The following is a 24,142-nucleotide window of genomic DNA, read 5'->3' on the forward strand; positions in this document are numbered from 1 at the left end:
AAATGAAAGGCAGCGAAGGAAAAATGAAGCATTTAATAATGGCCTCCCAATGGGGGGAAGCGAGGTCACCATTTGAAACTAATAATTCTTTAGACAAACCCTTTGAATTAAAAGAAAACTACCTAATTCACTTTTTATATTCAACTTGTGTGTATGACTTTTCCTTAAGTTTGCTTTCACTTACTTTTCCTCTCATTGGTTGGTTTTTCTAAATTATATGTTCACTTATCATTCATTGGTTGGTTTTTCTAAATTATATGTTCACTTATCATTCATTGGTTGGTTTTTCTAAATTATATGTTCACTTATCATTGTTTTAGTGTTTTTCATTGGAAAATTCCACTAATCAGACTTATGGATCGAAACTATGCGGAAAGAACCATAATGATATCAAAAATGATTTAAGCCTCTAGAAGCATAAGAGAAGATCCCACCAAAATAGATACTTTCTATTATAGAAGTAGACCCGTCCCTGTCGAAGTGGAACGCATTAGAATCTCACGCATAAGTATTTCTTCGAGTAAAGAACTTTTTTCTTACTAGTCAAGTGGGAAGTTGAGACATTTTCTTGGTAGAAAATAGAATTTAGGAAAGTGGTTTAGGTAGCTTAGCGGGTCAGAACAAAGGGCTAATTCCTTGTGTGAACGATCAGAATCCACTTCTAGGTAAAGAATCCAAAGGACACATAGTCGGACTTGATTTGGATTGTTCACTTGTACCTACTTTCGTGCAACGCTTCATGTTTAGAATTTATACCCGTACATGAAATTTGGTTTCGACCCATATTCTTTATGGCCTCCGTTTCAAATGGGAGAGTAGGGAAATATTTTTAGGGATGGAGAATGAAGATTACATTTCTTGTCCCTAACCGGTAGACATCTCTAACAAATACCAATAACTTCTAATCTGGTCTTTCTCAGAGGGGAAGGAAAAAAAAAAAAAAAAACTAGCTCGATTATCCCTCTAATTTCTAAAATTATTGTAGGAAAAAACGAAAAAATGAAAAAGAAAAGAAGGAAGAAGTGGATCTTTCTGAAGGTATATTGACGTTTTTATGTAATTATGTAAAAGGGGAAATCTAACAACTTCCCGCAAATAATAATAATTATTAATGTCCAAAATAAATGATCAATTAAAAGAGAAAATAAAAGAGCACAACGCTCCCATTTTCTTCTTCTTCCATCTTCTTCTTCTTCTTCTCTTCGAAAATTCTGTGTCAGTTTCGCCGTGGAAAGAGCTCGGTACTGTTAATCTCGCCCGAACACAAATAACCCACTAAGGATTCACTAGAATTTGTTCTCTCACGATGCCATCTCGCTCCATTTCTCCGTCTCCTTCTCCTTCTTCACTACACACCCATCACCATCCTCTGTCCAGTCATCTTCTTCCCCCAATCGTTGCCGCTTCCACTGCCGCTTTCTCTCTATTCCTCTTTTTCATTGTTCTCTTCCGTAAAATTACCCGGAAACGCACTGCCCCTGCTGATTCCAAACCGCCCCATCGATTCTCCTACTCCCTTCTCCGTCGTGCCACCGAATCTTTCTCCCTTTCTCGCCGTCTCGGCCAAGGCGGCTTTGGGTCTGTTTATCGTGGCATTCTTCCGCAAACCCATAAGGAAATTGCGGTCAAACTTATGGATTCTGGGTCTCTGCAAGGCGAAAGGGAATTTCAGAACGAGCTGTTCTTTGCCTCCAAGATTGACTCGTCTTTTGTCGTTAGCGTTCTTGGGTTTTGCTCTGATCAGAAGCGGCGGAGGATGTTGTTAGTTTATGAGCTTTTGCATAATGGGAATTTGCAGGATGCTTTGTTGCATAGGAAGTGCCCGGAGCTTATGGAGTGGAAGAAACGATTTTCAGTTGCGGTTGATATCGCCAAGGGATTAGATCATCTTCATGGGTTAGATCCACCAGTTATTCACGGTGATATCAAGCCTAGCAATGTGCTTTTGGATCATTGTTTCTCGGCTAAAATTGGGGATTTTGGGCTTGCTAGGTTGAAATTGGAGAACAGTCAATTTGAAGTTGAGGTGAAGGTGAATGGTGGTGTGGAGGAGGAGAAGAAGGAAAAAAAGGGGGAACATGAGAGCAATCGTGGTTGTATAGTTGAAGATTGTGGATCTGTGGCCGAGGAAGCTGAGAGTGTTACTACTGGATTTGATGAATTCAACGTGGGGGTTGATCAGTCACCTGAGAGCTTTTTGAGAATTCCCGTTTCAGAGACTTCACCAGAGACGGTGGAGCTTGCCACAACTTCACCTGAGACTGCTTTGGCGGCTGCAGCGATGGCATCCCCATCGGAAGTGGCTTTTGACAGAGCTAGTGTTGAGAATGGGAAAGAGCCGAGCAGTGTGGAGAAGAAAAGTAGTTTTGGGTTTAAGAATAGTATATCAGGTAAAGATTGGTGGTGGAAGCAGGAAAATGGAGTTGGTACCAGTGGGAATGTCAAGGAATATGTTATGGAGTGGATTGGATCAGAGATCAAGCCTGAGAGGCCGAAGAGCGAATGGATTGCAGCCTCGTCGAGTGGCAGAACTGTAAAGAAATCAGAGAAAAAGAAGAACAAGAAGCGATTAGAATGGTGGATGTCTATGGATGATGAGAAGAATACCAAGAATCTGAAAAAAGAGAAGAGAAGGCCAGTGAGGGAGTGGTGGAAGGAGGAGTATTGTGAAGAACTTGCAAAGAAAAGGAAGAAAAAGAAGCCTCAAAAGGGCGCAGGTAGTTGTGATGAGAAAGAGGGTTACATGTGGCCAGGGGATGATGAAATGTACAGAGAGAAAAAGAGAAGAACCAGAAGCAGAAGCCATGGAAGCCGAGGCAGCATCGATTGGTGGTTAGATGGACTTAGCGGGGAACTCTGGCGAGCTCGTGGGAACAGCCACGATTCAACTGGAGGGGACATTCCCAAAAGTGGTGGCATTAGTAGTACTCCAAGTATGAGAGGAACAATGTGTTACATTGCCCCTGAATACGGCGGTGGCGGAGATCTCTCCGAGAAATCTGATGTTTATAGCTATGGAGTTCTATTATTAGTTCTTATAGCTGGAAGAAGACCCCTTCAGGTGACAAATTCACCACTCTCAGAATTCCAGCGTGCCAATCTCTTATCGTGGGCTCGTCATCTCGCTCGAGCTGGAAAACTCATTGACTTGGTCGATCAGTCGATTCAGTCCTTGGATAAAGAACAAGCCCTTCTTTGCATCAAGGTTGCCCTGCTTTGTTTGCAGAAACTGCCTGCCCGCAGGCCCTCCATGAAAGAGGTTGTGGGCATACTAACAGGCGCATTGGAGCCACCTCAACTACCAACAGAACTGTCTCCTTCACCTCCATCTCGCTTCCCAGTGAAGTTGCATAGGAAGGCTCGGTGAGTTAATCAGATCAAACAAACCCTTTTCTTGTATATGCTAATACATTATTTTAGCTAATTTATTCATCATCTTCGTAGGTGATTCGTGTTAAAATGCAATCAAACAGTAAAAAAAAAGTTCATAATTTTTCACATTAGCTTGTTTCCTACGGTTTTTTCGTCTTGTTAGTGATGTGACGATGCCCTTTATAGGTCCAGAACTCATAAGATATTTGTATATAAACAAGTCAAGATGGATAGAAATAGAAGACATTGTCCCTTTCTGTTTTCTTGATGTTCTAACACTGAGTTTGATAAAGTGCATGAAAGCTTGTAATTGCTTTATGGAAGTAGGTATGCTATGGTTTCTCAGTGATTTTCCCTTCCTTGTAGCATTGTTATTCTCCGAGTAAGCCCAAAAGAACAAAAGAAAAAGAAGAAAAAGGAATTAGAACCTTAGTGGGCTTGAAAATATCATGAATTCATTTGCTTTTGGAAGTTGACCAAAGAATTTTACAAGTAGGCATGCCTTTCACTTTGGTTAAAAGGAGATGATGGTACAGAAAAGCAACAGTATTGGCAATAGAGCTAGAATTGAAGGCCTTTTTTCTCTGTATTATCTTTTTCCTTTTTGATGAGAAAACTGCTGTTGTTAAGAGAGATTGAAGGTTAAATTACAAAACCACCTGGGCCATACAAAACACACAGACTTAGGCCATCCAAAAAGAGGCTTCAAAGCCTACAGAAGGAGCTTCAATTGTTGACAACAAAGAATAAAGGGAAGTTACAAGAACAATTGTCCACAAAAGCTCACGTGGAGATGTTGAAATGTTTCTTACTCACAATCTCTTTTCATGATCCCTCGACACCCGAAAAGAACTTCTTGTTTGTTTATATTGGAACGGTAGGAAAGACGACCTTCTCTATCCTTATTATATAGGAACTCTAACACGGGGCCAAACCCGCCCTAGGATTTCTTCCGAATCTTCCTAGGCACTAAAGAACTCCAACTAAACCAACTGAAATAGAGGTGATTCCAACGCCTCAATTAAGAGCAATCCAAAGCAGCTGCTGCAGGTTGTTGGATGAAATTAAACGTAACAGTCCAAGCTCACCGATAACAGATATTGTCCTCTTTAAGTTTTACCTTTCGGTATTCTCTTCATGGTTTTAAAACGCGTTTTACTAGGAAGAGATTTCCACATCCTTATTAAGAATGCTTTGTTCCTCTCTCCAACCAATGTGAGATTAGGGTGTGGAAATCTTTTCTCAGTAGATGCGTTTTAAAATCTTGAGGGGAATCCCGAAAGAGGAAGGCCAAAGAGGTAAATATCTATTAGCGGTGGGCTTTGGCTGTTACAAATGATACCAGAACTAGACACCAGGTGCTGTGCCGACAAGGATGCTGAGCTTTCAAGGAGGATAGATTGTGAGATCCCAAATCGATCGGAGAGAAGAATAAAACATTTCTTATAAAGGTGTAGAAACCTCTTCGTAACATATGCGTTTTAAAACCTTAAGACTGACAACGATACGTAACGGGTCAAAGCAAATATTATATGCTAGCGGTGAGCTTGGGACCGTTGCATCGTAAAACAACTCTTTATAGCCTCCTTGCTGCTTCCTTCAATGTATTATTACATTGTCCTTGTGCACTTGGTGATACTTCAAATGCAAGCTTCCTACTTTTTTTTCCTTGATTAGTTCTGCAATCATTCACTATCATTACTAACCGAACCCTCTCTACTTTCCAAAGTCTAAGAAGCATTGGGATGAATAAATGCTCCGCAGTAAAGTGGGCACAACTATGGCTATTGGATCTGGGTTAACTTGTGAAAATCTGTACTTTCATTCATATTTTTGTACTGACCAAGTTTCCAGGTAAAGTTGGGTGTGACTGAGACACGACGTTCAGCTTTCGACGAATCTTACGCCTCACCATCGGGTGCGTAGAGCATGAAACAGACATACAGATTTCACTCTCTGCTCATTGCTCATCTATTCTTTCATTGTCTCTTCTGTTGTATGAAAATCATGGCTGGATTGTGTTCATTGTTCTATTCATTTAAATTCTTCTGCTATGAAATTAAGTCGAGTGGTTTCAACCTCAAATCCAAAGACCTCGAAGTTGGGCTGGACTGCCTTGGGCCCAAGTCAAGCTAACTGGCCCGTCCCCTTTCCCGCTACCTATTTTAATACTAAAATACTCATCACGGCAAAATTCTCCATTCATTTTTGTAGAGATCAAGTTTCTGCATAGAATTTTTTTTTTTTTAAAAAAAAACATTCATTTCAAAGAATCTATTAAATGGATAATTTTCATTATTCCATATAATAAAATATCTTAACAAATCTAATAATATTTGATAAATAAAATTATAATATAATTGGAAGTGGGGTGGAAAGAGGTGGAGAATTGAGGGAAGAGGGGGAGACTCTGTGAGATCACAGGTCGATTGGAGAGGGGAACATCGAAGAGGGAAACAAGTGCCATCAAGAATGGCCTTGAAAGAGGTGGGATTGCTGGGCCTGGGCCTCGAAGGAGGTGGGATCGTTGGGCCTTGAAGGAGGTGGACTGTGAGATCTCACCTTGGTTGGAGAGGAGAACAAAACATTTTTTTTATAAGGGTGTGAAAATTTATCTCTAGTAGACGGGTTTTAAAAACTTTAAAAAGGGAAACTCGAAAGAGAAAGTACGAAGAGAATAATATGTGCTAGTGGTAGACTTGAATTGTTACCGACTCTATTTAACCAATAAGAGAGAAATCTCTCTATCTTCCTCTTTGCTCCCCGTTTAAACTAGGATTTTGCCCTTTGTTCATGGCAAGTTCCTTAGTCCCGATCCCTAATAAACATCTCTACTAACCTACAATTTTGTTGGCTCATAACATATACGTTGCTGATTGAAGTACAGTTAAATTAGTATAAGAAGCGAGTTTTATGATCGATACTTTACGTACATAACACATCAGTATAGCATCCCTGGACAAAGTGTACCCATGCTGATCAAAAGAGACTTGTTATACGAGGAATTGCTTCAAAGCTAAGGCTATTGACTTTATAAACTTTAATTAACTAATTAAATAATTCATGCACATATATATATATATTATATCAACCGAAGGCCGTACAAGACATTAAAGAGATAAAATTCCAGTGATTGTTCTTATTCTCTTTCCAGGCATGCCTATACTTAATTAAATAATTAAGCAATTAAGTTTATTTTCTTTTACTTTATTGTTTAATTAGCTTAAAAGTATGTATTTTTGTTTTGTTTTTACATGTTTTAGGGAGATTTAGAATAGAGTAATGGCATAAATGAGAAATTCAAGTATATGATACATAATATGATTTAATATCCTTTTCATCATATAAAAAATACATCCTTAATCAATAATTTACCCAAGAGGCACAGGACCACAAGGACTATGAAGACTTTAGTTAGTATATTATTGTTCCATATGACTCAAACTTGAATGATAATAAGAATAATAATAATAATGGGAAATTATAATAATGTAGATATAGGGTTTGATAAAAGTGGTTGAAGATATTGTTGGTACCCAAACCCCATATGAATTCATATAGTTGAATTCATATATAATAAGAGATTGGATGATCATGGCCTGATTCTCAAGCATAAACACCAAATCATTTACATCATGTGCTTCGGATTTGCTTCTTTACTTTTCTCCTTATTTTTTTAGATTTTGTTCCTTTTTTATATTTGGTGGAATCTTAAGCCACCCTATATCGATGTTAGACAATATTGATCCCTAATTTAATATCTATTCTGAATTAAATATTGTAAGGATGCACGGTTACGCTACCTACTCCTTGCTTCTTAAGAGTGAAGACTGACCCTACAAACTAACACGAGTCGTTTTAGTATTGTCTTTACTCACGTGCATTCCAAGAAAATTTTTAACAGTTTTCCCAACATTTTATTCTAAGTAAAACATGCTTAATTATTAAGCTCTTATAATTGAGCCACTGAAAAGGAAGATGCATTTTTTGTCATTCGAATGTGGTATCAGTTCATTCGTGTATCCTCCTTTATTCGGGTGTACATGTGTGCTTGATTTAAAACAATTCTATGTTTAGTGACCTCTTATAGCATGTGAGTGAAGAAAAAAAACATGTTAAAAGGGTTGTCTTGTGGAAAAAACACAAACATGTGGTAGGGGATTGTCGGGCTATCAAATGTCAATTCATATTCCAAATCCTAGACATGAGTCATTACAAATATAGCTAACCCGAGACAATGCATTCCATTACTTAGACAAGAGGCGTTTAACTAGAACTCCTTTAAGTTATGTCGTTCATTTTATACATCATTGACCTAAAAAAAAGCACAACTATAAATAAATTGGACTTAACATTTCTACCTCTCTACGGTTTCTCAAAACCCAAAGGTAAAACCACGGAGACATATATTTGAAGTAGACAATATCATATTCTAATGATATCTTCTACTTTTGTGACTATGAATAAGCAAACCCGCCTACAAACATAAAACACGTCTTTTTGTAATGCTTGAATAAAATATTATTCATTTTCGACACATGGGGTAAGATAATAACAAATAATGTCCCAAGGCTATATTAAGTCAAACCTCAATTATGGTGAGCAAATTAGAATGAGTATTGAGCAACGTTTTGAATATGATTATGGGAAATTACACATCATTTTCAAATCAATGATATGAAAAGCTACCCAAATGATAGCCTTACTTATATCTTATTATGGATTATTTTTCCACAACTTAATTCAAAGTACTATAGTCATAGTTATAATAATGTTCTAAAAGAACGAACCCATTTATCATACCAAGAATACAAAGAAATACAATTATTGTTGAGGATTATTGAGTGCAGAGTCTCACCTTGGTCTATAAGAAATAAAATCTCCATTGGTACGAACCTTTTGAAAAAGCCCAAAGCAAAATCATGAGAGCTGATGCTCAAAGTGAACAATATCAATGGAGAGTCACCAAATCGAGGCAAACTCTGAATACTAGATATGATATCAAAATAACAGGGGTCAAGGTCGGCCAGTGAGACGATGGGGGATAAGTTTCATCGTCGAGAGGGAAATAGCCCAGATCACCAACTAAGGCCCCTAAATGACCGCTCAATGATAAAGAAGGTAGGGGTGCAGAGATAGCCAGGAGGTTTGCCTAGAAGCAGCCACTCTTAAAAGAGTGCATAATAGCTCACTGATTGAGCGCTCTCGCGTCGAAGATGAGCGGAGCTAAACGATCTGCCGAAGCTATGGGATGTAAAAATGCATTGGTAGGGGAGCGTTCCGCCTTAGAGGGAAGCACCTGTGTGAGCAGTGGTGGACAAAGCGGAAGCGAGAATGTCGGCTTGAGTAACGCAAACATTGGTGAGAATCCAATGCCCCGAAAACCTAAAGGTTCCTCCACAAGGTTCGTCCATGGAGGGTAAGTCAGGGCCTAAGATCAGGCCGAAAGGCATAGTCGATGGACATGATTCCTAACCATCATTAACCTTCAAATCCTAAATTAATAAGAAAATCAATTAAATTAAGCCCCAAATCCTCTAATTTTGAGCCACTATTTGTTTTTTTGTTCTTTCAACAACCATATCTACAAATTAGGGTTTGTTGGGACAAAGATCACCTTAGGATCAAATCATGAAATTATCCGAAGAGCTGTGGTCTACCAAAGACAAAAATGTCAGTTGTTGGGTTTGAACATTCAATCATTATTTCTCTAAGTTACATATTTAATTAATGTCCTTTAAAAAAAAAAAAAAAAAAACAGAAGAGAGAGAAAGAGAAATTATTATAATGCATGTGTGGGCGGTGAGTCATTCCCCAGCTAATCTTGTCTGTGAAGGATTTTGAATGGAATCTTGGCCTTCTCAACTCCAAACCCTTTCAAAATTCTTGCAAGATATTGCCCTAACAAACGCATCTTCTTTGTTCTTCACATAATTTCAGAGTTGTCAACCAGCTATATAATGTTCCCTTTACAGAAATGCGAAGACAAGTGCTTCCAGATTTCGTTTAATCCTCACCAACACATAATCCCTGAAGATCTCATCTTTGGGCCTCAAGTTTCAGTGGAAGCTCATGATGATAGTAACAACAACAATAATGGTGTCAACAATTTGGGAACTCGTGGAAGAAGGAAGCTGCTTCAGAATTTGGATCATGGTGTTTCGGATCAAGATCATCAAATCAAGTTGATGCATAGAGAAAGGGAGAGGCAAAGAAGACAAGAAATGGGTGCTCTTTATATGTCTCTAAGAACCCTACTTCCTCTTGAATTTATCAAGGTTATTGCTGTCAATTTTTTTTTCTTTTTTTTTTTTGTGATTTTTTATGAACCCACTTAGATCCGGTTGTTTTATCCCAAAATTAAGCAACCCTTTTGATGAATTTTTGTTTTCATCACTAAAAATCGTAGCTTTTTGGTGTTGTTCTTGGAGTTTCTAAAAGGGTTTTTTTTTTGGTGTTGATTTCAGGGGAAAAGGGCGATATCGGATCAAATGAATGGGGCGGTGAATTATATAAAGTATCAGAAGAAGAAAATCAAAGAGTTTGAAGCGAAAAGAGATGAATTGAAGAAGCTGTATAATAGTTCAAATGACTTAGAGATATCAAGAGGACAGACTCCAATTTGCAGCTTCAAAGTTAGCTCCTTTGATGGAGGACTTGAAATCTTGATCATAACAAATGATTTCCATGGATTTCCCCTTTCAAGAATCTTGAAAGTAATTGTTGATCAAGGGTTGGATGTCGTCCGCTGTGGTTCGACCACGATGAACAACAAATCAATACACACCATTCAAATGGAGGTAAGACTATTGCTCGTTCATTCGTTTATTCTCGAGAGTCTCGTTTCATAACAATTTTGTTTCTTTGGATGTGTCTATCATTTTCTATGCATAATACTTTTAGTTCTTGTAACCGTCCAAGCTTTAGGGGATGTTTTAGAACACTCTGTTAGGAGAGATTTTTGCACCCTTATAAAGGGTGTTTCGTTCCCCTCTCCAACTAATGAGGGATCTCACAATCTACTCCTTTTGGGAGACCAGCTGACCAGTGTCTGGCTCTCGTATCATTTGTAACTGTCCAAACCCACCGCTAGAAGCTATGAGACTTTTAAAATTTTAAACTTGTTTTTGAAACGAATACGTTCAAGCATGAAAGCTTAATTCGTAAGAACAGAAATCAAAATCAAAATGATTATCGAACTCGACTGGTATCGTTCGTTCAAATGGATTTGGCTTTACAAATTTCGAACATGCAGGTTAGTGATTCAACCACCCTTGATCTCAGTCAGCTTGGAAAGAAGCTTACAGAAGCAGTGCCACAGCTGAAACAAGTAACAGATTAACATTAATTACTTGTTGTCTATGATTAATTAGCCTTTACTTTTTCCTTTTTTTTTTTTTTTTTTTTGAGAATAACTTTCCTTTGTACCATATAAGAATCTGGCTTCTATTTCAAACCTAGCTGTTCTTTTGCCTTCTAAACTTTCTAATATAAGTACATTGAAACCATATTTTTCAATTTTAATTCATGCATGTCCACAGAATAATGGGTTTTATAAGTTTATGAATCAGCGGAAATCAGTGCCAAACCTGATATCCGTAGAAAAGAAGTCGTTCGAGCGTGTTTAAATAGATGCATATCGATCTCGGAATCATTCCTATCGCTCTAACATGAAGTACATGCATCATAGGTAGGACTTACATATGAATTAGCCTATGGTGCAATTATTGTTTTAAATATGAGCATTATTTTTTTCTGTTTTGAAGATTATTGTTCTATTTTTCTAGCTGAAGAGCTCTACTCTATTGTTCGTATACTTGGTTAATGATGAACTTCTGTCTTGTCTATACAAATGTTGTATTTAGGTAAGAAACTATGAACGTTTTTGTGTTCATACCGTTATATATATATAATACATGTTAAGTACGACTGAACTATGTTTTTTTTTTTTTAATAAGAACGGAGATTGTTAACCTATTGATATATATCTAATGGTGGCTAGCTTCTTTGTGTGTGTTTTTTTAGTTTTCATTTCATATTTGCATCAAGAATAAATGATAATATTTTAATTTTGGAATTAAAAGTCTAGAAATTAGGTTCTCATGATTGGGGTGTTGCTTCTTGTTCCTTTTATCATTATTTTGTAACCACAAATGGGGTTTATACTTAAAAGATGCCAACTCAACCATCCAAATCCTGGTCAGGATGTTTTGTCTGCCAATTAGCTGACATCCATTCTATTCATATTATCCATAACAGCTCCCATAATGCTCACTAGAGAGACCAGAGTGATACTCATTTTGTGTAATCAACGTTTTCAGGGTTAGGAAGGGATATAAAAATTGATGGTCGAAATAAACATCGACTTAATGTGAGATCTCATCTCAATTGAAGAGGGTAATGAATCATTTTTTATAAGAGCGTTGAAATCTCTCCCCAACAGACATATTTTGAAACAGTGAGACTGGTAGTGATAATAATAGGTCAAAGCGTACAATATTTGCTAGCTGTGGATTAGGACTGAGATTAATTGAGTACGACATAAACTCATGATTAGTTGTTGGTAGAAAATAATTCATTTCTACAAAATAGTTTATTATAAAGTAAAAGTTTCATACATAAAAGTGGAGTAATGACATTGATGAGGTTGTGCAAATCAACATGTGATCTTTTCCTTTTCCATATATTGAGGAAAAATATTGTTGGACAGCCATATTTATATACTAAGAACAAGGTAAAAGGTTGCTTCAATTTGACACTCAATGATTGGATGGAAAGGCAGAAGTCAATATTATGTGTTTTACAGGGTTTGCAAGGTGCTATGATCTCAATGTGGAGCTGTTGTTTGGGTCATGGATTGAGTATCACAGGGTAAGTTTATGATATACCCACTTAGAAATATAAAAAGAAAGTAGGGTTGTTGTTGTTCAAAGTATCAAAGGAGCACTAAAATAATGATAAAAAGGAGCAACTTTTGTAGAAATGCCTTTATTTTTGCAATGTTTCTATTGGTTTGTTTACAAAATGAGAGTGAAGCAAAATGCCCAATTTCTTGCGAGCTTGCTTTTTAGTGACCATGTTCATAAAGTGGTCCAATGTTTGTTGGTTCAATGGTTTTATACTCTATAATTGCAAGCACTTTGTGTTAGAAACATAAAATAATGTCAATGCTTCCCCCAAGGAGATATGTATACACTTGATTATGTCCCCATTTATAGCATATGTTAACTGGATGGTTCGATCTTCTTAAAGATAGTTTTTATTTTTTAATATTTAGGTCGAGTGAGAGGGACTTGTTGATGATGATTGACATGAGCGGTGTTGGAATCGAACATCAAAGGAGGTGCGATCGAAGGATGCTACATGGGGTATGAGAGAGAGTGACGGGAGTGAAGAAGAGAGGGGGAGAGGTGTGCGCGTGAGAGATAAAAAAATTAATGAGAGAGAGCTCGGAGGGGATGGCAACTGAATCTTACATGGTATGGCGTATAAAATGTAACGACTCATGCTCAGGATTCGAAATAGAATTCAACATCTAATGTCCCTAGCGTTTTCTTGCATCCCATGCAACATGATATGTTATCTACTTCTCGCTTTTAAGAGTGAAAACTATCCTCACAGGCCAACATAGGTCCTATCATGATATTTTGTCCTAACTCACCTACATTCTATGAAAATTCTTAAACGATCACCTAATATAAAATTTCTTCAAACAAAGCACTCTTAACCATGAAGTTCTTATGATTGAGCCATTGAAAAAAAACAGTACATTTTATTGGTATAGGTAGTAACTTTCATTTCATTTAAGTATTTATTAGCCATCCTATCCCCATGGTCGCTCTCATTCAGATGTGGTCTTATTTCATGCATGTACCCCTCCTTTACTCGAGTGTCACATAGCAACTTCAAAATTAAATGTGCTTGACTTGAAACAATCTTATATGTTAGATGATCTCATAGAAACATCCTAAAACTCATGTTAGTGCGTGGAGATTGTCTCCACTCTTAGAAATAGTTCAAAATAAACATGTAATATGATCATATCTCAATAAATTAATAAGAATGTCGAAATTATTAGGTGTCAAATTTAAATTTTAAATCATAGATTATTAGACGAATAGTATAGTGTAATAGCCTATCCGTGGTAGCTCACCAAATAAAATCAGAGTGGACATAGAAAAAAGGATACCCTATCTTGGGGAGATATGATGTTTGATACTGTTTGGTGCCACAACCAGCTTTTGACCCTCAAAATACATTACCAACTGCAGCACTACAATAGTGCCCACCAAATTTTGCCTTTTAATATTATGCCTCCATTCAAGGAGTGATCTTCATGAACTGCACCAAAGAGTTGATGAGCTAGAAGATCTGAGATAGGACCCAGAGAGTTGGTGAGCTCAAACACATTCAAAGTATACATAATATTATATAAGATAGATATACAAAAAGAAACCATACCAGCTAGCTATGCATAACTTTTGCTTGCTTTATTACACGGATTTGGGAGCTTCTTTGCTTGATTAGATGGTGTTTCATGATCCTTTCAGTGCAAGGATGCCCTAATTCAGTGTGATATTGGGTATCAGATTGTTCAAATAAGTTGGGTTTCTTATGGTTTTCTCATCTTTGTCAAAATTAAATATAAAATAAAATTTAATTATAAGACGAACCATTTGAATTTATTACAAAAGAGAAAATGGGTTTGAGATACAATTGTAAAACGAAATACAAAAGACTGATTGACGATCTGGAACGATCTCCTCTATTACTGCACATCTCTAAAACGCTCATCCACCTCGACCAATAATCTGTGAATACCTGAAAAAGAAAAAGAAAATAGATAGAGTACTTCTAGATTCTCATCACATCCATGACTTAGTAAATATCCACTAAACTTCATATAATACACAGAGATCGAAACAAAAGTTTCTGATTTTGGTTTTGCAAAGCTCATTTCCGATGGGGTCTCTCATTTAAGCACAAGAGTCAAAGAGACGAACGGTTCTAGACACGGGTCAGAATAGGGTTAGACTATCTCCCCATTAGACACGTTTTAAAACCGTGAGACGGAGACCAAAATAGACACCAAACACTTTAACATGACCTACAAAGCCGGACCTCAAACAAAATGGAAAATCTCTAGGAGATTATCATATCTATGTGATGAATTGTTTGAGGGTTGATAAAACAAAAGTTGCAGCCCAAATTTAAAGTGAAGATCTGAATATTGGGCTAAGAAGGAAGGGCCAATCCATTGGGTTTAGGGTTACCATAATCAATTAGCTTCTCCCTATCCATCGGGGTTGTAATTCAAATGAAGTATTATTTTATTTGTTCTGAAAAGTATTAAATGATGAGATCAAAGTGGTAAGTTTAATAATTGAAAAATTAATTTGGCATTAAATTATGATCTTAAAAGGAAGGTAGATGGAGGGTTGAATTGATGTTATTAATTAATATATCCACTCACAGCCGTCTTTGTGGTCATAACCATTTTATAACATTAAAGAGAGCTTGGGGAGTTGTGGATTATTTATTACATAATCTACTTTCTCATTATTAACTTTAATTAACATCTAATTTCACCTTCAAATTCATGTAAATGCTGAATTTAAATAAGCATGCATCACATGCAGGTTTGAGACATAACATATTAGCACAAATTAATGAATTGTTTCTTGCTTTTTGTTCTCTTTATTTCTTTTGAAATTTATGTTAATGTAGATTTAGAAAACATAAAAAAGTAAAGGGTAAATGATCCCATCAAGACATTGTGAGATTCTACATTGATTGAAGAGAGGAACAAGTGTCGGCGAGGACGCTGTTCCCGAAGGGAGGTGTATTGTGAGATCTCACTTCGGTTGGAGAAGGAAACGAAACATCCTTCTTTCATAAGGGTGTGAAAACCTCTCTCTAGCAAACACGTTTTAAAAACCTTGAGGGGAAACTCGAAAGGGGAAGCCCAAAAATGACAATATCTACTGACGGTGGGCTTGAGTTGTTATAAAAGCTCGACTTTCTTCTATGGAACTTTTGAACTAAGTACATGTATTTTTAGACATTTGAGTCACTATGACTACCTTTAAGCTCACAACTTTTTTTTTTTTCCAACGATTCTATTAACATGACCAAGTAAAGACATGTCTCTAATACCATATTAGAAAAACATCAAACCTCCACACTCGTATTTGTTTGATATTGTCCACTTTGAACCTAAGCTCTCATGGGTTTCCTCTTGATTTTCCTAAAAGATATCATACTAATAGAGATAGTGTTCCTCACTTATATACTCATGATCTTCCTCTTAGTTAGCTAACGTGACACTCCAACAATCCTTAACATTCTCTTCTCACCACCTTATAACATCCAAGGAATTGTTTTAAGCTAAGCACGCCTAACTTTAAAGTCTCTAAAATTGAGTTATCGACAAAGAAGCGTATTATATTTATATAAGTAATAATTTTCAATCCTCCTAAGTACTTCTTGAGCATCAAAACTAAAATTCTCAAAAAGAAAAAAACTTATAAGATAAAGCAAGGAAAAGGAGATTTTGGTTTAGCTTTTGTAGGGCATGGGAGGAAAAGAAGAGTAAAAAGAAGAAGGCATGAGGCATTGGTGGGGTTTAAATTGCGTTGCTTTTATGGGAACCAATTCAATTCCAAAGCAAAGGAAAGCAATGCTTAGATAAATGAAGAGGGTAAGAGGCAAAATTAAAGCAGTTTTAAGGGGGTTTGTTCCCAGATCCCAAAAGTACAATTGTTGTAGTTAAAAAGCAGAGCAAAATGGTACCAATAAGGGAGCCAAATACGGCATGCATGTATTGTATTCAAAATATGAAGAAACCCTGATGGGTGTCAGTGCATGTGGATGAATAACATAAATATTTTGCACATTAAAATATAAGAGGTTTTAGGGTTTAGGGTTAAGGGCAGCCGGCCTAAAGTTGTGGGTGATTGCAACGAGGGTTTAGGGTTTGAGAGAGAGAGAAAAGGGAGGGCATTTATATGAATGGTCCATCTTCACTGCTGCAGCTTTATTTGCACGCAATCACACAAAAACTTAGCGGTATATCAAATTCCAAGGCTCACGTTTAGTACTCATACTGCCTGTGTGCAGCGGCTTTGGATTCATCTTAAATTTTTACTACTTTTATCACTCTCTTTGTATATTCAGATGTTTGACGTTTTTTATGTGTCGGTTTGTGCTATTTAGTGCTGGTACCTGGAACCTGAATGCTTCCCTTACACCTTCACTTGGACATGTTAATATAACTAACAATTCATTCTCTAAAACTCATTTGGAGTCTAGAGCTTCATTGAAAAGCGTTGGTTAATTGAGAAAAATAGAGGCGACGAGGTGCAACATGTTGTAGGCGGTTGCGTGGGGCTGCTATTGGCGTTGCCAATCTCAAGTGAGGGTTTTCTAAGGATAGACTGAGTAGGTGGAAAGGATATAACTGAAATGAATGAGAATTTGTCCACTCTGGTCCATTACTTATAAGATCTCACAACTCATGTAAGATTTCACAATTTACTTCTTGAGGGCTCACTGGCCTCACTCACTGACACACCACTCGATATCTGACTCTGATATTATTTGTAACCATCTAAGTTCATTACTAGTAAATAGTTTTTAATTTGACTCATCGGTCTCACAATTTTAAAATGCGTCTGCGTTGGAGTGATTTTCACTCTTATAAGAAATGTTTCGTTTCTCTTTCAAACTGATGTGAAATTTCACAGAGAATCTGATGGTTCACTTGAACTCTTGACCTTTCACAGAGTGAACCAATGGACATTTGTATGATTTTGTCAATGATTCAAGTCCATTATTGATTTTTTTTCAAGTCTTTTCCAATAATTAAACAAAATATAGAATGGTGAGAAGTTAGGGGGTCCATTGCCCATGTGTGGAAAATCATCATAACTCATAAAATCATTGAAATTTAAAATATTAGCAACCAAAATAACAAGTAATAACCAAGAACTCAAAAAAGTGAGTGAAATTAAATGGTGTGGATAATGCAGGAGAAGGTAGTTAAAGCGCACATAAGTGTTAATTAATATAAAGAGAACTTAATTACTTTGGGGTTGTAATCGTGCAATTTGATAACAATTATCTTATGTTCGGCTTTAAATAATGTGAACAGTACATTCAACTTTTCCCATTGAATTAAACTTAATAATTGATATTATTTCAATTATATTATTAGATTTAGTTTCAATGGTTGCAATCTGTGAAGGGTAAGAGTTGGAAGAAGCCAAGGGTGAATTGGAACTTCTAGTTATAGATGATGGTGTCACGATTTACACGTTTAGAATTCAGGTCAAGATTTGGAATTTGTATATGTAATAGGGTAACGACTCATGCCGAGGATTTAGAATCTTAATTTGACATATGATAGTTTTGATATTTCCTTTCATCATTCTCATCACTCGAGACATGATTAGCTAACTTACTCATAGCTTTTAAGAGGAAATTCTATTCTCATAGATCAATACATGTCATTTCAACATACTTTATTTTCACTCACATGTTTTTTTAAGAAGAATTTCGGGAGATCATCTAATATAGAAATGCTCCAAGTAAAACACGCTTAATTTTGGAGATCTTAAGATTGAACTATCGAAAAAGGAAGATGCAGTTTGTTGATTGCTCCCATTCAGACTCACTTCTAAGAAAGAAAGAAACTCGTGTAGCTCTTATGATAGCCATATACGATCTGAAGATAAACCTTTTGTAGTGTTGTAAGGAAGTGATGGTCCATAAAATGAAATGGAGAAAAAAGGTATAAAAGAAGGGACGTTATTCTTTTGTTATATGGAAGGACATGGACTTGTGGGCCAAAAGCTTTGAAAACAACATCTCATGAGGAATGGTTTCAAACGCAGGCATAACACCCATTAGGAAACTACACAAAACAGTCCTCATACTGCCCACCAAAGAGTACCATAAACTTATGAGCTCATCAAACCCCTCTTTGAAAAATATGAACTTCCACATGATCTTAATTGTTTTCCTGTTTTAGTGATAAAATTTATGCAACTCGACACAAAGTGGTGAAACAGATCTTGAATCATTGAGCTTTTGAGTATGCAAAACCTTACTCTCCATTATATCTTCATAGACAGTGCAAGTTGAGCATGTTAAGAAAGTTAGCCAAATGGAAATAGGCTTTGGTGCGGTAGAGCATGATGGGGTAGCGCTGTTTTTGCAGGTTGAGGCGCATGAACAAGAATCGACTTTGAAACACACTGCCTTGACATGTGCTGGAACGCAACAGGACGCAAATTGGCTCATATATAGAGCAATGAGCTCCTAGTGGTTGCAAACTCAGGGAGAGCGTGGGAAGCTTGAACAAAGGTGACATTTTTTTGTACTTTTATTTGTTGGGTTTCTAGTAATTATTGGCTCTCATTCACTAATAAGCTAAGCTCCAAGTAGTTAACCTTCCATGTGTTTATGCAGTAGAAATTAGTGCATAAAAGTTATCAAACGAATAAATGTTGGTGGAACAACAAATCTTAACAATGATATGATATTATTTATTTTGATTACATAAGCTCTTGTGACTTTGTTAATATAAGTGATGTAGGGTTATCATTAGCTTGTACAATACGATGATAGGATAAATCTTGTAATGAACACAACTCTCGTGTTTTGTTGCGAACTATTCATAAGTCTTTTGGTACCCTCAAATGCTTCAGGTTTATTACATGTATCTATTTAATCGTGTATTTTGGATCTGACATATTTGATTTCTACCTCATTGAGTACTTAACAGCTTTTGAAGGTACACTAACTTAACCCTCGATCAAAACAATAACTCACTCCTCAAAGTATGAATGAGATCGTGAAAAGTAGTTCGTCCAACTCCACTTACTCTCATTACCATATTTTCTTTTTTGAAACCTACATTTCTCATTCATTAGAGACCCGCATCATTTAGTTTGATTTAACTGCTCATGCCCACTACTAGCAGATATTGTTTTATTTGAGCTTTCTCTTATGGGCTTCTCTCAAAGTTTTTAAAACGCGTCTGTTAAAGAGAAGTTTTCACACTCTTATAAAGAATGATTCGTTCCGCTTCCAACCGATGTGGGATCTCAAACTTACAAACTAATGTTTCTTTACTACACTAACAAATTTCATGTTTGTCTTAATTACAATATATGGTACTTTTTTCTTTAAAAAAACCTTCCTAGATTAAACAACGATCTTACAAAACAATTACAAAACGTTATTATTAAGATACATATTCTCGATAAGAAAAAATTTGAAATTGAAATTGAAATTCACATGAAAGTTGAAAAAATGGTCTAAAAAGACAGGACAATGTACTAAGAAAGATGAACAAGTAATAATTAGTGTTTTGAAGAAACATTAGAAAAGCTCATGACTTGGTAACAATAGTTGATGATAGCTACTCTATTTTGTTGATGTTAGGGTGTGATAAAAGACGTACTTACCAAATACAAACCCCATTTGACTTTTGGAGAGAGAGGGAGAGAGAGGGAGAGAGAGCCAAGAGTGCGAAGAGCAAGGCATTGGAGCAGAGCCCATCGATTCGAACAGTCCACATCCTTAGGCTGCCAAACAAAAGCTAACCCCTTTCTCTCTCTCTCTCTCTCTTTCCACTTACACTCCCTCACTCTACGCTGATTTTAGGTTCTCCTCTCTTTGCACACTACAATAACACACTTCAAACTCTCCCTCTCCTATTTCTTCTCTCCCTTCAATTCCATTAGTTTAACGGTTTAAGTTTACCGCTAATACATATTGTCTTCTTTACATTTTGATTTTCGAGTTTTCCCTTAAGATTTTTAAAACGTCTATGTTAGAGAGAGCTTTTTATACTTTTATAAAAGGTGTTTCGTTCTCTTTAACAATCAACGTAGGATCTCACAATTATCTTCATCCCACTTCCCCCACCACAAATACACCAACAACGCTCTCTTTCTACCTTTTTTTTACACTTTTTTCCATTCATTTATTAGTTTGTGTTTGGTTTGATTTGGTTATTACTTATTACATGCTTTTATTTAGCATGCCTTTTGGTGCCCTCTCTATCTCTCTCATCGCATTAATAATGAATATTTCTAGGACTTGGCCAAAATATAGCAAAAATAGAAGTCTCCTTCTCCCTCAACTCCAACGCTGCTGCTACTTCTTCTTCTTCTTCTTCTCTAAACACTATATTTTTTTCTCTTTTCCTTTTGGCCCCATAATTTCTAGACTATGCCTGAAAACACTGAAACTTCTCACCAACACGACTATGATTCCCCTTCTCCTAAACACCCACTAGATGATTCTTTAGAAACAAGGCCTCCAAACGGCGGCGGCGGCGGCCACCTGCATCGCCGCCACTTTCACCACCATGACTCTTCCACTCCTTTTATCTCTACGCCTCTCTATCTTCCCACTGGAACTGGAAATACTCCGCCGTTCGAGGCTGTGAACCCAAAGCGGACAAGATACTCGGCGGGCCAATGGAAGCTTGTGCCATCTCCATCATCATCTCAGCCGCAAATAGCCGTTGTAGGCAGTGACTCCAGTCCCTCGCCGTCACAACGTCCGGCCGGAACCGCCGCTGCGTCGTCGTCGGATACAACATCATCTCCTTCTCATTCCCCTTTGCCGTTGACGACGGGGAATAAAGGAGAAGGGGAATCTCAAAATCAGCCACAATACAGAAAGGGGAAGTATGTTAGCCCAGTCTGGAAACCTAATGAGATGTTGTGGTTAGCTAGGGCTTGGAGGGTCCAATATCAAGGTCGCACAAAACAACTGTTAAATTAGGTTCTTTTTTTTAAAAAAATTTCTATCCAATTCATCTCAAGTTTCCAACTTTTTCAATTTTTATCAAGATTCAACACATGGGTCATCAAAAGTTTTCATTTTTATGAAGATTCAACACATGGGTCATCCAAAGTTTCAAACTTTTTCAATTTTTATGAAGATTCAACACGGGTCATCAACGTTTCTTCCAATAATCAAATTTTGATTGCCATTTTTGCAGGTGGATCGGATGAGGGTGGCATTATGGGAGGTCAAGGGGGAAGAGGAAGTGGGAAAACAAGGGCGGATAAAGATAGGGAAGTGGCTGAGTATCTCCAAAAACATGGTGTTAATAGAGATGCTAAAACGGCAGGGACAAAGTGGGACAACATGTTGGGTGAATTTAGAAAGGTTTATGAATGGGAAAGAGGAGGAGAGAGAGAGCAACTAATGGGAAAAAGCTACTTTCGTCTCTCACCTTATGAGCGTAAGCTCCATAGACTTCCAGCCTCTTTTGATGAACAAGTTTTTGAAGAGCTTTCTCAATTTATGGGTTCCAAAATGAGAACTAAACCTACCCCAATTCTTCCTCTAACTAGATCCCTCCCTCCACCCCCTCCCTTTACAGAAGAACACCTCCCAATTTTGAGTAAGTGATCCAATTGAGTGAATTTAGATGTTTAGTTGATGAACTACAATGAATTTAATCTTTTGTTCATATTCTTTATCGTGTAGGTCGAGAAAAACAAGTGTTTCGAGTCGATTATTCTTCGGTTGATTGTAGTAGTGTTCGTCGAATTGGGAAAGTAAGAATGGTATGGGAGGAATCAGTGAGTTTGTGGGGTGAAGAAGGAAGTGAAGAGCAGAGAGGAGGGAGGATTAGAGTTGAAGGATGTAGCTTTTTGAATGCTGAAGAGCTAACTTTCTTTGATGAATCAATGGTTGCTTGCACTATGGAATGTAATGACGATGGCCCTCTTAAGGGTCTCTCAGTTGATAGATTCGTTCCCGGACAGCAAATCAAAGTGTTTGGCAGAAGAAAATCCCCATTCTCCACTTCCACTGGTTCGCATCATAATCATTTTGTTCTTTGCTTTTTCATATCATCTCTCTAATTGATCTAACATTGGCTGATCGTGTTCATGTCAGTTCCTCATGAGAGACTCCCAATTCTTCTCTCCACCGAACTCTCCTCGAGACGTAAGTTCACCAACTTTCTACTCATTTTCAATATAAATATTGTAAGATCCCACGTTAGTTGGGAGGAGAACGAAACACTCTTTATAAGGGCGTGGAAACCTCTCTTTAGCAGACATATTTTAAAAACTTTGAAGAAAAAATAAAAAAAACGGTGGGCTTGAACTAGTTTAATCTATCGTTGATGTGGGTTTGGCAAGTATTTGGTAATTAGCTCAATACTTCATGGACGTGGACTATGGCTAACTTTAGGGGACTTAATCGGTTTTTGTTCAGCAAGTTCTTTGTGGAATTATCAAGATTCAACGGAATACTATGTCGGGTGTCTACGAATCCCGCCGCTATCTCTTCCGAGCTTATCGGAGCTTTCATGGCACATACAAGAACCGCCATCGGAAGAGCTTCGATTCCCAATTCGAAAGGATGTATATGCATACTTACCACAAGGGAAAGAGGTGTTCTTCACAACCACAACCGAAATGGTAGATTGCAAATCCTTCATTTACGAGATTTTATGTCCTATCATACGCACCAACCCTTGTATTAGCACTACAACACCCCCTTCAAGTCGAGACTCATTCATAGGCCTTTGGGATGATTGCATCAACCGCCTTGTTTCCGAGTTTTGTTGCATGGAAATGCAAATAATCCGCAAACCCAATTCACCTTCATCCACCAACATTGATAGTTTGCAAGATCAATGGCCAAATCTAACGGGATTCATCAGAAATTTTTGTTTATGGAGGGGTGAAGAAACTGATCAAATCAAAGATGGTCACCAAGATCTCGACCCCTCTAATTCAATAGTGGAGAAGCTACTTTGGACCTATTTAGACATCCCTTATTTATTAGGTTACTACACTATAGGGTTCTTGGTAACATTTTGTTCACTAAGTCGTGGTCGAGACAATCGAGTCGTCCGAACTGATCTATATTCGTTAGATTTATCAACACCTAGTGAGAGATTGAAGGCGTTGGTCCCATGTTATAGAATTGGTGGTGTTTTATCATTGTTAGCCGATCAATGCAACAAATTGCCAATTTATAGTGATTTTGAGAGAATTGATATGGGAAATGGAATTGTGGTGGAAATGACACCAAATTTGGTGACCAAAATTTTCTCTTGTAGAAGGAAGTGGACGGCGGCGAAAGAGATTTATGATGTCTTGGATCAAAGAATCCCACATTCGGAATTCATCTTCGGAGCATCCGAAGAAGATTTGGCATTGGTTTTTAAGCCAAGGGTTTGCAGATTGAAGCCCACAAGCTATGATCAACTAATTGAGGCACTCAAAAACGTGACCAAAGCGCTTGTGGCATTGCACGATTTGTGTTTCATGCATAGAGATATTTGTTGGGAAAAGGTAATGAAAAAAACAAACGCCGATGAGACAGCCACCGGGGAGTGGATTCTTTGTGGGTTTGAAGAGGCGGTTGGAGCGCCGCAGATTTACCCGTACGGTGAAGCGACGGCAGCGAGTGGGAGGCACGCGCCGGAAATGGAAAGGGGTTTGCATGGGGTGAAAGTGGATATGTGGGGAGTGGGATTTTTGATTAAAACTTGTGGGTTAATTGGGATTCCGAAGATGTTGAATGAACTTCAAAACCGGTGTATGGATCAAAACCCTGAGCACCGGCCAACCGCCGCCGACTGTTACCACCACCTGCTGCAGCTTCAGTCGTCTCTGTCAACGTCAACCGGAGCAGCCGGTGGTGGGTTGATTTGACTGTAGAGATGAGAGTTTGTTAAAGAAAAAGCTTGAAACTTTTTTGTTTTTTTTTTTTTTTTTTT

General features: G+C 37.4%; 3 protein-coding genes across 3 annotated transcripts; all 3 read left to right on the forward strand.

Moving 5' to 3' along the window:
- Nucleotides 1–1,168: 1,168 nt before the first annotated feature.
- On the forward strand, nt 1,169–5,395 carry LOC111449393 (receptor-like serine/threonine-protein kinase At4g25390). Its single transcript, XM_023089262.1, has 2 exons — nt 1,169–3,363; nt 5,227–5,395. Exons 1-2 carry the CDS (start codon nt 1,307–1,309, stop codon nt 5,228–5,230), a joined length of 2,061 nt encoding a protein of 686 aa, XP_022945030.1. The 5' UTR covers nt 1,169–1,306; the 3' UTR covers nt 5,231–5,395.
- A 3,815-nt stretch (nt 5,396–9,210) lies between these two features.
- On the forward strand, nt 9,211–10,774 carry LOC111449857 (transcription factor bHLH118). The gene is made up of 3 exons (XM_023089946.1): nt 9,211–9,650; nt 9,840–10,172; nt 10,628–10,774. The coding sequence occupies exons 1-3, from the start codon at nt 9,333–9,335 to the stop codon at nt 10,712–10,714; spliced, it is 738 nt and encodes a 245-aa protein (XP_022945714.1). The 5' UTR covers nt 9,211–9,332; the 3' UTR covers nt 10,715–10,774.
- A 9,766-nt stretch (nt 10,775–20,540) lies between these two features.
- On the forward strand, nt 20,541–24,084 carry LOC111449828. Its single transcript, XM_023089884.1, has 4 exons — nt 20,541–21,148; nt 21,395–21,802; nt 21,889–22,222; nt 22,565–24,084. Exons 1-4 carry the CDS (start codon nt 20,614–20,616, stop codon nt 24,075–24,077), a joined length of 2,790 nt encoding a protein of 929 aa, XP_022945652.1. The 5' UTR covers nt 20,541–20,613; the 3' UTR covers nt 24,078–24,084.
- Nucleotides 24,085–24,142: the final 58 nt, after the last annotated feature.

This window comes from Cucurbita moschata, unplaced genomic scaffold (assembly GCF_002738365.1).
Source record: "Cucurbita moschata cultivar Rifu unplaced genomic scaffold, Cmos_1.0 Cmo_Scf00011, whole genome shotgun sequence".
NCBI classification, from domain to species: Eukaryota; Viridiplantae; Streptophyta; class Magnoliopsida; order Cucurbitales; family Cucurbitaceae; genus Cucurbita; species Cucurbita moschata.